This window comes from Diabrotica undecimpunctata, chromosome 6, assembly GCF_040954645.1.
Source record: "Diabrotica undecimpunctata isolate CICGRU chromosome 6, icDiaUnde3, whole genome shotgun sequence".
In the NCBI taxonomy this organism is placed as follows: domain Eukaryota; kingdom Metazoa; phylum Arthropoda; class Insecta; order Coleoptera; family Chrysomelidae; genus Diabrotica; species Diabrotica undecimpunctata.
Window position 1 is genome coordinate 123,284,191 of NC_092808.1, and position 14,536 is coordinate 123,298,726.

At 32.8% G+C, this 14,536-nt stretch overlaps 1 protein-coding gene across 1 annotated transcript; it reads left to right on the top strand.

Annotated features, from left to right (window-relative positions):
* The first annotated feature begins 364 nt into the window (after positions 1-364).
* LOC140444597 (ubiquinone biosynthesis monooxygenase COQ6, mitochondrial-like) lies at positions 365-14,105 on the top strand. Its single transcript, XM_072536359.1, has 6 exons — positions 365-466; positions 3,015-3,077; positions 3,413-3,520; positions 11,105-11,307; positions 12,862-12,977; positions 13,804-14,105. Exons 1-6 carry the CDS (start codon positions 398-400, stop codon positions 14,103-14,105), a joined length of 861 nt encoding a protein of 286 aa, XP_072392460.1. The 5' UTR covers positions 365-397.
* The last annotated feature ends 431 nt before the right edge of the window (positions 14,106-14,536 follow it).

A 14,536-nucleotide genomic window follows, 5' to 3' on the forward strand; every position in this document is an offset into this window, starting at 1 on the left:
AGTACAAGAACAGAGAACTTCACAGAAAGATTAAAGAAGTGGTAGGAATTTGGAAACCTAAAAAGCTAAAAGTTGTGGGAAATGAAAACAACGACATAGAAACATCCAGAAAAACAAGAAATCTGGCAAAGATATCTTTTTAAAACTAATATACAACAAAATAATCTAAATTTACTCCTTGTCAGCCATTTAGACAATTCCCCAAAGGGTAAAGAGATACCTGATAATGTATGTCACAGAAATCATATATTATTTTGTGCTACCTGTTGTTGACACTTTTCAAAAAGCAGATATCATTTTTCTCATTAAGTTTATAAATATTTTAAGTAATCTCTTTTTCTAACATTTCTCTTTTTAGATTGGCTGTGATGGCGTAAATTCTAAAGTTAGACAGACAATGGGTGTGCACTATTTAAATTGGAATTACAACAGCACCGGTGTCGTAGCCACGCTTAAGTTCTGTGAGGTGGGTATATATTTAATCTGAATAAACAACTTTATGAATATATTAGATGATTGTTGAGCTCTCAAAGGTTAATTTGCACAATGCTCCACAAAATTTAAACAATTTTTTGGAGCGTTGTGAAACTGAATATTGAATATTTTTCAATAAAGTTGCTACACAAGTTCAAGCAATTTTAATAGGCATGTATTTTAGCTAAATAAATTTATAAGAACCATATCTCTAGTGTTAAAGCATCTTAAATTATAGTTAATGATGCCCAATGAGTATCTAAACGTAAGGGAAAATATGTTTCAAAAGAAATGTCAACTGTCAACAATTGGGTAGACTTATAGAATAGAGCGCCGATTGAAATAAGATTTGTAACCCGGTCGGTAGAGACGCTGATAATCAATTATGAGTGTAATCGTCAATAGCGTTATTGACGATTTTTGTTTGTAGGATCCAAACCCGCATCAAGCAATGTTTTAATATGTCTGTAACGTTCTGGATAAACACATAGTACCTGCTACATCTGATATTGGCTCTGATTTTGTTTTTAATTTATGATAAAACAATGACATGTCTCATAAACATGTCTCACTTGTAGCGCAAGTATTTCCATAAGAATCCCAAATTTGAGTTAGCAGTGGCTATACCTACTTTCATTAAGCGATGCAGGGCGTATAAACAAAGATAAATTTAACAGATGATAGTTAAAGATGTTCCAAATGAGTCTAACTCGTTCCGATAAGTAACAGTATAATTATGACACTTTATTATTTTTTTATTTTCTCAACTATTAGTGTTTATTGCATAGTATATAAATTATTTTTATCACTGAATACATAGTAAGTAAAAAAATAATTCGATTCATAAAATTAATGAATATTTTATGCATACATGCAGTAACAGTTCTTCAAGAATATTTAAAAACTAACCGAAATGTCCATCTTTATTTCGTTACTGCCGACGTCGTCGGAACTCATACAGGTTCGGACACGATTTAAGTAGGTATTATATTTCGGTATTGAAATTTTGTAATTTGAATCGATTTGTGAGTATATTTTTAGTCATCTTGATGGTTAAAGGACAATAAATTATATTTATGCTGTTAATGTTGAATTAGCAATTATTTGTTGTGCGATTTAAAACTATTTAAGTATATATTTTTATTTGTATAACGACCCTATCTATACGTGATTGTGATTACTGTAACAATAACCACGTATTTCAATAACTGATATTGAAACCAAAAATGTCATCCACTGATTCTGCTGATGAATTGGTTGAAAATACATGGAGTCCTCCTCGAAAACGAAGTAAAAGAAGCCCTCTTAGCGTTGAAGTTAAAGAAATCATTTTAAATGTTTTTAAATGTGAAAGACAAGAAAATCCCGGGTTGGTGGTTGAAGACATTGTGAAAAAAGTAGCTAATAAAGTTGGAGTTTGTGATAGAAGTGTGTTTACGGTGATAAAGGAATACAAAACGAATCATCAATTCGCTGGACCAAAAGTATGTCTGACCCGGAAAAAGAAGTTTGACAAAATTGATGATTTGCCAAATTTTTCGAAAACCACATTTTACCGAATATTGAAAAACTTAATTTTCAATACAAACGTAGGGGAAGAAACGCTCTTTTACTAGATAGAGACGACATTGTGATGTGGCGAAGAGAATATCTTCAAAAATAAGAGCTTATAGACTTTACGTTTTGTTCTGATGACATATTTATAGTACCTACATATGCATTCCCCAAAATTTTCAGATTTAGATAATTTAACAGTGACGAGTCACGACATATTAATAATTATATAATTATATATATTATATTATTTCAACATAATTGAGTAATGAGTATTTTTTTTTTGTTATTATTATTATGAAACTTTTTAGAATTGTACAAACAACTAAGTATAGTAAAAATTAAAAATAAAACTTATATTTTTTGCAGGCACTCTGTACATAAAATTGTTGGCAAAAAAAATAAATTCTTGGGTTTTTCGCCCTGTATAAATGGTTCCTATTATCGGATATCAACTAAAACAATCAGGTTCATTGTCGAGCACTTTTGCAAAATTAAAATATAAATTTCGTATTTTATAAAATAATATATATTCTGACTAAACAAAAAGATAATCCCAAATGCGGCCCTGTTGCAGGCCTACACGTGGTAATGTTTACATCTTCCTGCATCGGTTAATCAATTTTACTATAGTACCTAAAATGCATTGAGCATTTTTATGCCACAATAATTAATTTTGAAGACACACGGGGTTTTTAAATTACAAATAGACTCTTTTCATTGTTCTATGATCTGTGAATAGTCATTTTTCATGGTTAATATAATAGTTTTTTTTGACAATTTTTTACTTTGGCTAGGGTTCACTTATTATGTCATCATGGTTCATGATGACTTTAGCAATAAGGAACCAGTTGATATTAATTTGTTTATCTAAAATATATGTCTAATAAAATTGTTTGAATTTATTTGCTTAATTTGTGAATGTCTGACTATTCCACTGTAGTGCAGTCATGCAGAAAAATTCTTATTATTCTCTTATTTTTCAGGAGTTTGACAATTCCATCGCGTGGCAACGTTGGTTGCCTACAGGACCTCTAGCTCTACTCCCGGTATGTTTTATAAAATGTACAATTAACATTTTCACTGTCCATAACGTTACTGAATGACATATGCACAACAAAAAAACTTTACGTTCACGAATTTTAGGGGCAGTAAAATTGTTAAATGTTTATGCTATAATTGAATGAAAACCAAGCAGCTTCAAAATTGTTGATCGTGTTTACAAACCAAAATATTCATTATCGTAAAAACGTAGAAAACAACTTGCTGTTTTTATTTAAATAGAACAGGATATATGATTATGTCTAGTTAAGTTTATTTATTTATAAAAGTGTTAAAAGAAATATTTTGCAATAAAGTATATTATTTTGTTTTTTCTTTTCAGCTCAACAGTTCCCAAAGCTCTATCGTATGGTCCACTACAGCTGAAGACGCCAAGCGATTACTAAAATTAACTAACGAACAGTTTGTTGATGCAGTAAACGAAGCTTTTGTTAGTATATATTTTTAGTTTCAATCTGTTATGTTATATACTTAAATAGTTTTAGTATTTTTCGTCAAGCACGACTTGGTAATAACACGGTGTGTTATGTTACAAAACAAACATTTACGACGCTTGTTAACGACTTAACATTATATTAATATGATACTCGTTCTATAAATTCTGTGTAAAGAGGACCACACACTGTAAGAAACAGTTGGAAATTTGACTAACGACAATGTACAAAACAAAATATTTACTTTATTTTAAATTCATTAATGATACATTGTTTCTAGACACATAGGCAGTGGTGTGGAATTATTTTTCTTATAGTTTCGTCTGGTGCTGCTGCTAATATTATCAAAAGCAATGCACGGCTGAGCTCCAATGGAAAGTGCTTCTTAGTACAGTCTGCTGTCTTTATTAGGCTGGTGGGTTTCATGATTATTTTTTTTTATTGATATATCCGTTCATACATTGTCTGGCTCTTCAAAGTAATATGTTTTTGTGTTTGGCACTGGAATATGGAAGTTGTTTAGCGCTGGGCGTTGGTGGCGATATACTGGAAGGATCGAGAGAAGAGAAAGTACGTTATTTGTCAAGATAGATTCTTTTTTGTTTATTATTGTGTTATAATACTTTGGTGGAAGTTTCGACTGTCACCTTCCTATGTACAGGTCCCTATCATTCTGCGATGGAGTCGGGAAACCACAAAAGTCGATCACCTACCCATTTTTGTGTGCAACACTTTGAGTGCAGAGGAAAGCACTCTTTTTTGCTGGAGTTAAGAAATTAGGCTGAACCTTGGACCTAGTCAACGGCATGTAGAAAACAAGGAGTAATAACTACATTAAAGATCCCTATGGATATCCCTACTAATTATCATGGTTATGAGTAATGAGAATAAGACAATAACTGATTATGAATATCGGAGATTAAGATCCAGCTCGACAGGTACATCTCAATTAAACCGAGGAGTCTCCCAGGTCGTTATCAGACGAAACCCTTGTGGCACGTCAAAGAGTCCGAAAACACTGAAGATCGGTACCTGCAATGATAACTCTATTTATGAAGCAGGGAAAATCCACAATTTAGGTAATACATGAGATGCGGCGACTTGAAGTTAATATGATGGAACTAAGTGAGAAGGCCTGGATTGGTAAAATCTAAATTGATAAGACCAAAATGTTCTACTCGGGAAATGTAGACAGGCATCACTGCAATGACGTGGCGATAGTGGCTTTAGTTTCGGTCAGTCTCTTGTTAATTTTGTTCCTATCTCAGATGGAGTACGCATAATAACAACTCTAAATAACGCAAAGAACTCTTAAAATTATCCAAATGTATGCCCTAATTGCAGACACAGATGAAGACCAAATACATATAAACAGTCTATAACGACATAAAAATCGCACTAGGTCATTACTAACAACAGAGACATAATTAAAATAATGGAGAATTTGAACGCTAAACTAGGAAAAGTTAAAAAAAAAATGTTATTGGTGAATTTTAACTGGGAAGAAGGAACGAGAAAAGAGATAGATTGGCGGAATTTTGCCAGGATTATGACGTGGTAGTCATAAATACATTTTTTCTAATTACTAGCTCGTATATTATATACATGGAATTCACCTGCAGATACTAAAAAGAGGACAAAAACATATCCAGGAGCAGATGTGGTATCATATTAATACATCAAAATTAGTTATCTACACAAAACTGATTTTAATTAAAGAGTCTTTGGTTAAACATATGACCGAAGAAACTAGAATACCGTTGCTAGAAGTCGTGTACAAAATATATCATAAGAAAAAAAATATTTGCGTTAAAAGAAATCCAGACTACGTGCTAAGAACATTAAATAGCAGTATACGTCAACTTTTAACAGGCCTACGATACGGTAAAGCGGCAACAGATGTACACACTAATGAAAGAAATGGGCCTACCATTAACACCACAAACGAAACAGCATGGAAGGGGCATAAATCAAATAATTTTGAAACAAAGGAAGGATTAAGACAAGGAGACCCAATGTCAACGACTCTTTTTAATGTAATACTGGAAGGAATAATTAGAAAAAGTAAAATAAACACACAGGAAACGATTTTTAAAAATGTCCATCAATGTATAGCATTCGCAGATGATCTAACACTATTAACAACAAGTAAGAAAGAGCTAAAAAAATTAATGAGCAATATAATAAAAGAAGCAAAAATTTTTGGTCTTCTCATAAATAAGGAAAAGACAAAATACATGATAATGGGAGAAACAGATAAAGAAAAAGAAGACAATTTCACATTCTATTACGTAAACCAATACAAAAAAGAAGAATGGGAAGACCAAGAAGGAGATGGAAGGACAGCGTATATGAACATTTAAAAAAAAATGTAATATTGTAAACTGGAAAGAAAAAGCTTTGGACAGAAACAATGAAAGGAAGTGGTGAAGAAATGTATGGAAAGACTATAAGGAATATTAAGTGTAGTATTAAGTGTTTTATATAAACAAATGTAATATTGTTTATATTAGAGTAGTATAGGATATAGCATTATATATAATATGTAATAGTAATTGCAAGGAAAAATTAAATCTTTCAGTCCTAGGCCTTCAAGGCCTGTTGAGCTTAATAAATAAATAACTAGAATACCATGGATGACTGAGACACTACAACTAATGGATAAAAAGAAGACTATAAAAATTAGAATTTGGACAAATATAAACCTTCACAGAGAGAAATGAGAAAGCTTTACAGAGAAAAATTGCGTAGTATAGAGAAATTTTGACAGTTATAAATGTACAGAAGTAGTAATAAGTACAAAGAAATCTCAATAACTTTTAAGTTACAAACAAAATTAAAGAGCTGATAGGCATAAAACGATCAACCAACAGTAATACCTTGGGTGATAAGAATGGAAAAATAATACCTGATCTGACTATGTGCTGGAAATTGTAGTCCGGAACTGGTTATTCAAGTTACTATAAAACCAATTGTAGTAAGTATTTTTTTTTCTATTATACTCAACAATATGGACTCAATATAAACGTAAAGAAGACAAAGCTCATTACAATTAGCAAGAAAATGATAACAGAAGGTCAATTCTACGTCGACCAACCCCAGTAGAAAGACTGACACACTATAACTACGTCGGCGTCATAATACATGAAGAATGGATCAACAATAAAGAGCCACAACCTTTCTCTTGGTATAAAGGTAAAAATGCTGCAATGAAACGCATTGGAACGCAGTATTGCTCAACTTTAATTGTACTTAGAAGAAATAATTCAAAAATCACTAGAAGGAATAGCGATCGGAATAAAAGTTAACGACAAACGCGTCAACAATATCAGATTTGCGGATAACTGTCCTAATCGCGAAGACTATGCAAGACTTACAGTTCTAGAATCAAAGTGAACTAACACTGAATGATACAAAACGAAATCTATGACAATTTCAAAAATACAACAACAAAAAATATTGCAAGAGTAGTGCAGGTAGAAAAAGTTAACAAATAGTTTGGGTACAGTACAGAAGAAATAAGGATTAGAATTGGATTAGCTAGAGCTAGAGTATTTATTAAAATGAGAAAAGTACTGTGCACTAGTGACCTCAACTTACAACTGAAAGTAAGAATATGACTCTATGGAATGGAGGCTCAGTGATGCTCTATGGAATGGAGGCTGAATCTTATAGAAGAAAAAAATAGAAAAGCTTGTGATCGATTAAAAGCATGTGAGATGTGTACCTATAGAAGAATATTAGAAGTAAGTTGGACAGAGTAACAAATGCTGAAGTATTAAAAAGAATAAAAAAAATAATAAATATTAATAAGTAAGATAAGGTTACAATACGATTTCCGAAGTGGAAATTGAAACGTCAATAAACGTACTTTAACCTTTAATTGTGGCTTATTCCCATTTAAATAATAATTACTTTAAAATGCCACAAGAAAATAGCTTCAGAACAATACAATATTTGAGTCATATGATGAAAGTAGATAAGTATTTGTTATTGCAGATGATAATAAAAGGAAACAGGAAAGGATACTTATTGTCTGAGTAAGTGATATAAACGTAGTTCCGTATAAATATGATAATTACCAACCTTCTTAACCAATAACTACCACAAAATGTTAATTTCCCCAAAAAAATGCGTGGTTATAACAGCAAATTTACTAAGATGTAAATTGAAGCTGAAGTATCAGATAATAGAACAAGAGATGGAGTTTAAATATCTAGGCATTACATTATCTAGGTACGGAAAGCTCGAACAGAAGTGGAAGATCAAGTGAATAGAGCAAACAGAGCCACAGGTTGCCTGAATGAAACAATATGGAGAAATAAAAATATCGGGAAAGAAATGAAGGGCAGAATTTACAAAACAGTAATCAGACCAATAATGACAAACGCGGCAGAAACACAACCTAACACAGAGAGGACAAAAATAATGTTAGAAACAGCAGAGACGAAAACCCTTAGAAAAATCAATGTTAAGACACTATGGGACAGAGGTAAAAGTACAGATATACGACGTAGATGTAAGCTGGAGAACATCAAGGAGTGGGTAAAAATAGAAGAATAGAATGGAACGATCATATAGGCCGAATGACAACAAATAGAGTAGTAAAGAGGGTGAGAAACGGTTCCCCAATAGAAAGACGATCAGTTGAAAGATCACGAATACGGTGGAACGACAACTTACTGGAAGCACATAGAAAAATAGACAGAGTCATGTCTACACAAAAATAAGAAGAAGAAAAAGAACAATAGGTTGATATATCCCTTGTACTGTGGTTCTTTCTTAGTTTCATAGGCCTGATGATGCAATACAAATTATTGTGAACTCCGAAGCCGGTCGCAGAACATAACAGCATTTAAGACTCAATAAACATAAGGGATTGTTTTGACATCTTTTCACATAATTTAGAAGAACTCACATCGGCAACCATTTCATCATAAGATAAGAATGCATATATGATTAAAAATTTTCTGATTTGAAGGGCTTTGTATATCGTTATAATCTTCTACCATAAAAACTGTGGTATCATGCATTTCCAAAGTATAGTAACTACTTTAGATTACACAAGCTTGCTTACAGTAATTTAATAATCGATTGGCTACACCCCTTATGTTGAGTATACAATTTTTAATTCAAAAAATATCACTTACCGTTCACAAAATTATATTAACACAATTATTACATATTGCACGTAGCATCAACTATCAATATAACTACCGATTAAGTTCATTTTGGTCCATATTGTGTACTAAACTACCGATTAAATAACTAGTCAAAAGGATTTTTCGTCGAGACATGATAAAGTACGAGAGGGAAATAATCAATTAGCAAATATCTAATAATCTACCATATGGTCGATAGGTATTAGGTTGAACAAACAGTTATTTTATTAGATCTGTCTATTATTTAATTTGCTTATTAATATTTGCGTTTCTATTCACTCTTGATATATTTTTTCAATTTTATTTACTTATTTTGGTAGTATAAGAGCACAGGTTTCCACTGTCAAAACACTTAAGATTTGGTAAATCATTTTATTTTTTACATTATTTGTAAAATATGAACCTTGCCATTATCATATTGTTTAAAGTAATTGGCAAGCATTAAAACTCAAAACTTAATGAGTGTAGGTGTCCCGCGGGGATCTATCTTGGGACCAATGTGTGAGACATTTAGTATAATGGGACTACTGCGTCTGCTGGTGCCGCTAGACGTTCAACTTTTGGACCATATGGACGATGTTGTGGTCATGGGTTGCTGAAATGGAAGAGAAATTGGAAATAAGGGTGAACAGAACGATTGTTATCGGCAAATAGTCATGGAAGCTACTCACGCCTAATTTGGGCACGGTACTCAAAGAAGAAGAAGAAGAAGAACGAATGAGCAGATTGCTATTTGGACGAATAAAAAGACACCACAAAAAAAGAAGCAGTATTGCTAGTAGGGGGGCGAAAACTTAACTACTGTAGCTGCTCAGTGTCAGCGGATGTGGTGGCAGCGTTGACTAGAGTACCATTAATAGATCTGATGGCTGAGAAACGCAGTAATAATTGGAAACGAAAAGAAATAAAATATCGAAAACATTAGGGGAAGAGAGAGAATTCAAATTTAAGCGATTAGAGAAACATTAAAGTACGAGATCATTTTGGAGGGTCTGGCTGACTCGATACTCTCAAAAAGAATTATTGAACGCTACCGGAGAGAGTGATAAAAGTTAAATAAAGACAGAGACAAACTGACCTTCAATGAAGAGATCCAAATCGCTCATTTTCATCCAGCAGGGGTCCGGTATTTTCATCTCTTGTGGTAATAAAAGACTTTAATAAAACTTCATAGAAAGTATGAGGATGTGCAGACAAATCTAACATTGCCATCATGCAAAGAAGTCAATTAAATTTATTATGCATAGTCAGAAAGAAGACAGCTTGATATATATCAAGCCTAGTAATTCAACAAGGCCTGTTGTTCCCGATGCCAATGAGCTAATTAAAGAAAGCCAGAGAAAGAGAGTTTTCAATCACGCCCTCTTCAACGAGGTCAAAATTTTTATAAATAGAAATCTCCGATCTATCAAAAATTTTCCTAGGTACTGGACCTCCTTTGACTGGATTCTATTTCCTCTTATTTTAATTCTTCTCCGGTTGGTATGGTCTGCTCTGTAAAGATGATAAACTGAGTCTTTTTTGTGTTGATCTTCCATTCATCTTCCATTTTACTGTGTAATCTGAAATCCCCTCTAGGTGTTTTCCAAGTCTCTTCACTATCCTCCTGGTATCTTTGGCTGCGGTGTAGATTGCTGCATCGTCTGCATATGTGGCATCTTTGTTCTGAAACCACGAGGCAAATCTGAAACAACAATTATATATAGTATCGGTGATAAAATGCTGCTCTGATGCATCGCTTCTCAAACTACTTGCATCCTGGACATATTTTCAGCTGAAAACTGAAAAGTTCTATTAGTCATTTATCACATAATATGTTAATTAAGTAATGAGGAGCTTAGATCTTTTCCTCTTGTATTTGGGCGATTAAACAATGCTTTTTGGGACGTACTGCCCGTGGCAAGTTGCGATTATAGAATGCTGAAATGCCAGGATAACTGTCCCACATGGGACACGAGAACAGCTTACTATAAAACAGCTTACAATAAATAAAACTGAAACATTTAATTACCCTTTTAATAAGAGTTCTGAAAACAATAAACCTTACTGACCCACCTCTGAGTAAACAGTAATAACTGTTTTTCTAATGAATTTGCAAGCGGGTTAGATACGCGAAAGAAACATTTTGTGACCAGGTGAGTTTGTAAAAGCGAAACCTTTTCACGGGTTTTTATATATCGGTGGCAAACATAATATCAAAGCATGTTTTAAGTTATTTATTCTAACAGAAAGAATAAATTATTCTTGATGATATTTTAAGAATATTTTTAAATATATAAAAGCTGTATATATAAACAATATATTTTCAAAATCGTTAGTCATCGGTTTTGCATGCGATAAACTTCTTTCTTGGCGCCAATGACCTAATACCGTCACAAATTAATTATTACAAAAATTTAAATCGTGTTTTTTTTTCAGTGGAAAGTTTTTAAACGCAGTAGCACCATTGATCAAGCGGTACGGTCGTTTGACACTTTGCTTAGAGCTGCAAATTGTCCTGCCGATGTACATCGTACTTATCCTCCAAAAGTTTCCAGTATAGAAGAAGGAAGCAGAGCTGCTTTTCCGTTAGGATTTGGCCACGCTACAAATTATATTGGAAAAGGAGTAGTTCTTGTTGGGTAGGTGTATTAAAAAAGTTAACTGTAAGATGAAGCTCCATTACTTTTTATATTTACGTGGTTCTTAGTATAACCAGATATGTTTGGATAACAGCAGTATATTTCAGAGGTTTATTTACTTATTAGAGTTATTTATTATAATCTTTAAGGACACTTCATCAATCTTTCATATTTAGGTAACTAGCGCGGGCAGGAGGTAACGGTTTATTGTGGTTTTCCTATCTCATTGCGCGATGACATCTGTCCATGGGGATAAAATGGGCCTTTCCCCTTTTTCTTTCCCAAAAATAAGCAACAAATCTAAAACTATAAAACAAAAAGTAAATACAATAAGAACATATCTCTGAACAGATACAGGACATAAACGGTGAAAAATCCTGAGTTTTAATTAACACTGCAACATATTATTATGCTGTACGTCCTTTTTTAAGTACTTTAATGTTTTCAGCAAATAAGCAACAGTTATAGGGAGCTGTTATTCGAGCACTAATGCCATCGAGGATATGACGCGGAAAACAGGGCGCATAATTTCCAAGTTATACGTGACTGTAGTTGCGTGCGTTGAGATCACTTTTTTTAAGTCGTCTACATATAATTTGATGCGCGCTATGTGCAGCTCGTGAACTGCGCGTTACTAACGCGACCGACTGTTCTAGAAACGCATGCTGTTGGAACAATGTCGTTCATATAGTTTACTCCATGATAGTGCCATTATCCGGTTAGGCCGACGCTAACGCGGCAATGCTAACAGGACGACATTAGCGCTCGTACAACAGGGTCTTTAGATTAGATATCTCTCAAACTACCAAAAATGAAAAAAAAAGTTGTGGATTTCAAACCAAGTTTTAGATATTATGATGGAGAAAAGGCGAAATTTCAAAGATCATATAAGATTATACAGAAGGAAAGACAAAGAGATCAAAAAAGCAATTACAACAGCAAAGGACCAATTACTAATAGAACAGTGTGCAACATAAGCAACAAGGAGCTACTGCAACATAAACCTGATTCGTTTAAACGCACAAAAAAGTTAAAGAAGGTATAGGCTTATAAAAGTCTGGGAGAGTTGTGACTATTAACCAAGTCAAATCACTATTAGGTGTACAAGAATGACTAGGCACGTGGTAGAGATATGTGGAAATAAGTTTTTCAGATGAACGACATAAAAACATAAATGGCATGGAATGCCAAACAGCATCCACGATTCCGATCGCAGAAGTCACATCTACTATAAGATCAAAGATGGTAAAGCTGTAGGATCTATCAAATTTTACGTGATATTTGTAATTTAGTGAGTTTTTTTTAAGTTAAAATAAATTTAGTTAACCACGTTTGCTTCTCTTAATATCTGAACTTACACAATAATTAGAATTAGATTTGTCAATATTGCAAAATGTAAATGAATTTCACATAATCTCTTCAATAACTAAATGTGGTTCAAAACTATAGAAGGAAATTTGAATGTTTTTCTTGAATTTACAAGTTTTGTAACTAAGAAGGAAGTTTCAAAATAAATTAAAGCTTGCTCTATTTGTATTTTTTTTATTGTTCTAGAGATGCTGCACATAGGGTACATCCACTTGCAGGTCAAGGTGTTAATCTAGGATTTGGAGATGTAGCTTGTCTTAACAAGGTTTTGGGCGAAACGGTGTATTCTGGCAGCTCTTTAGGTTTGTACATTTTTAAAAGTACTTGCATGTTAAACTTGTTTTGTTGTTTTTTTTTTGGTATATTTTTATTTGCTCTCTGGACCATGTTTTTCTTCAGGGGAAAAATTAATGAAAACATTTTTTTATTTTATATTTTATTTTTTATAAATAAGTTATTTTGAAGAGAACAAACACACATATATAAGGATAAAATGGGTTATAAAAATAGGCTCAACGCAATGAGAAGGATGAACATATTAACTGGGTAGTTTCAGTTATAACTGAAGAAAATGTCAAGCTTAGTATAAAAAAAAGGCTACTGGTAGTGATAATATTCCTGCGTATATCTTTAAAGGATGTTCTGATATATTTCAAAAACCATTATCACATATATTTAATATATATCTTAGAACTAACACCTTTCCAGACAAACTCAAAGAGTCTACCATTACTCCAGTTTTTAAATCAGGTAATAGAAACAATATAGAAGACTATCGTCCTATAAGTATCCTTACTTCTCTTGCTAAAATATTTGAATCTATTCTGTCCATAAATACAATCAAAAATTTTGCTAATAAATTTGCTCCAAAACAACATGGTTTCTTGCATGAGTTATCTATAACTAGTAATCTTTGCATTCTCTCTAATTTTGCTAGTGAGACAATAAATAATAAACTCCAATCAGATTTAATAATGACCGACTGCTCAAAGGCATTTGATATGTTTGACCATGGCATTCTTTTATTGAGATTGAATGAGTTTGGCTTTTTATATGATGCTTGTACATTGATAAAATCGTATGTGGAAAAAAGGTTTCAGCGAGTTAAAATTGGTAGCTGTTTTTCAGATGAATTTCAGGCTACATCTGGCGTACCCCAAGGGAGCAACTTAGGGCCGTTATTTTTCTTAATTTTTGTCAACTCTATACCAAAATCTCTTAAATTTTCTTCTAGTCTGATCTATGCAGATGATTTAAAGCTTTTTAGGACTGTACATACTTCAAATGATTGTCAGTTATTACAGAAGGACCTTATCTCAGTTATAGAATGGTTCAGGGATAACAATATGGTCTTGAATATTAAAAAGTGTAGAGTCATATTGACTCCACGCAAAGATCAATTATTCCAGGAACGCCCATTTGCCTTATGATATATTCTGATTTCTAATCATGGTTTGAACTGTTACTGATTCTTTCCAAATTGTTTTTCCCAATCCAATCCAAGATTCCATTTCTTGAAGAGGTTTTAAAAACCTAGAAAAAACCTAAAAAAAACTCTAATTCTAGAGTAAATTAACACAGGCGCACCCAGTACAATATTTATACAATACGTAAAAAAATGTAGAAAAATTCGATGTCAAAGTGCCACTTAATACGACAGCAACAACAATACGGCTCAGTATTTTCGTGAAAGTAAGAAAACTGCATTGTAAAAAAGTACCTAGTTAGATTAGTGAAAGAGACTTTCGATAAACCACATCAGAAATCGTTGTCTAAGCCTTTTTTCCTCCTTTTCACTTGGATTCAGCTCTAAGAATGTAAATCAATGGCCATACTTAGCAGATACTCTGAGATAGCGCGT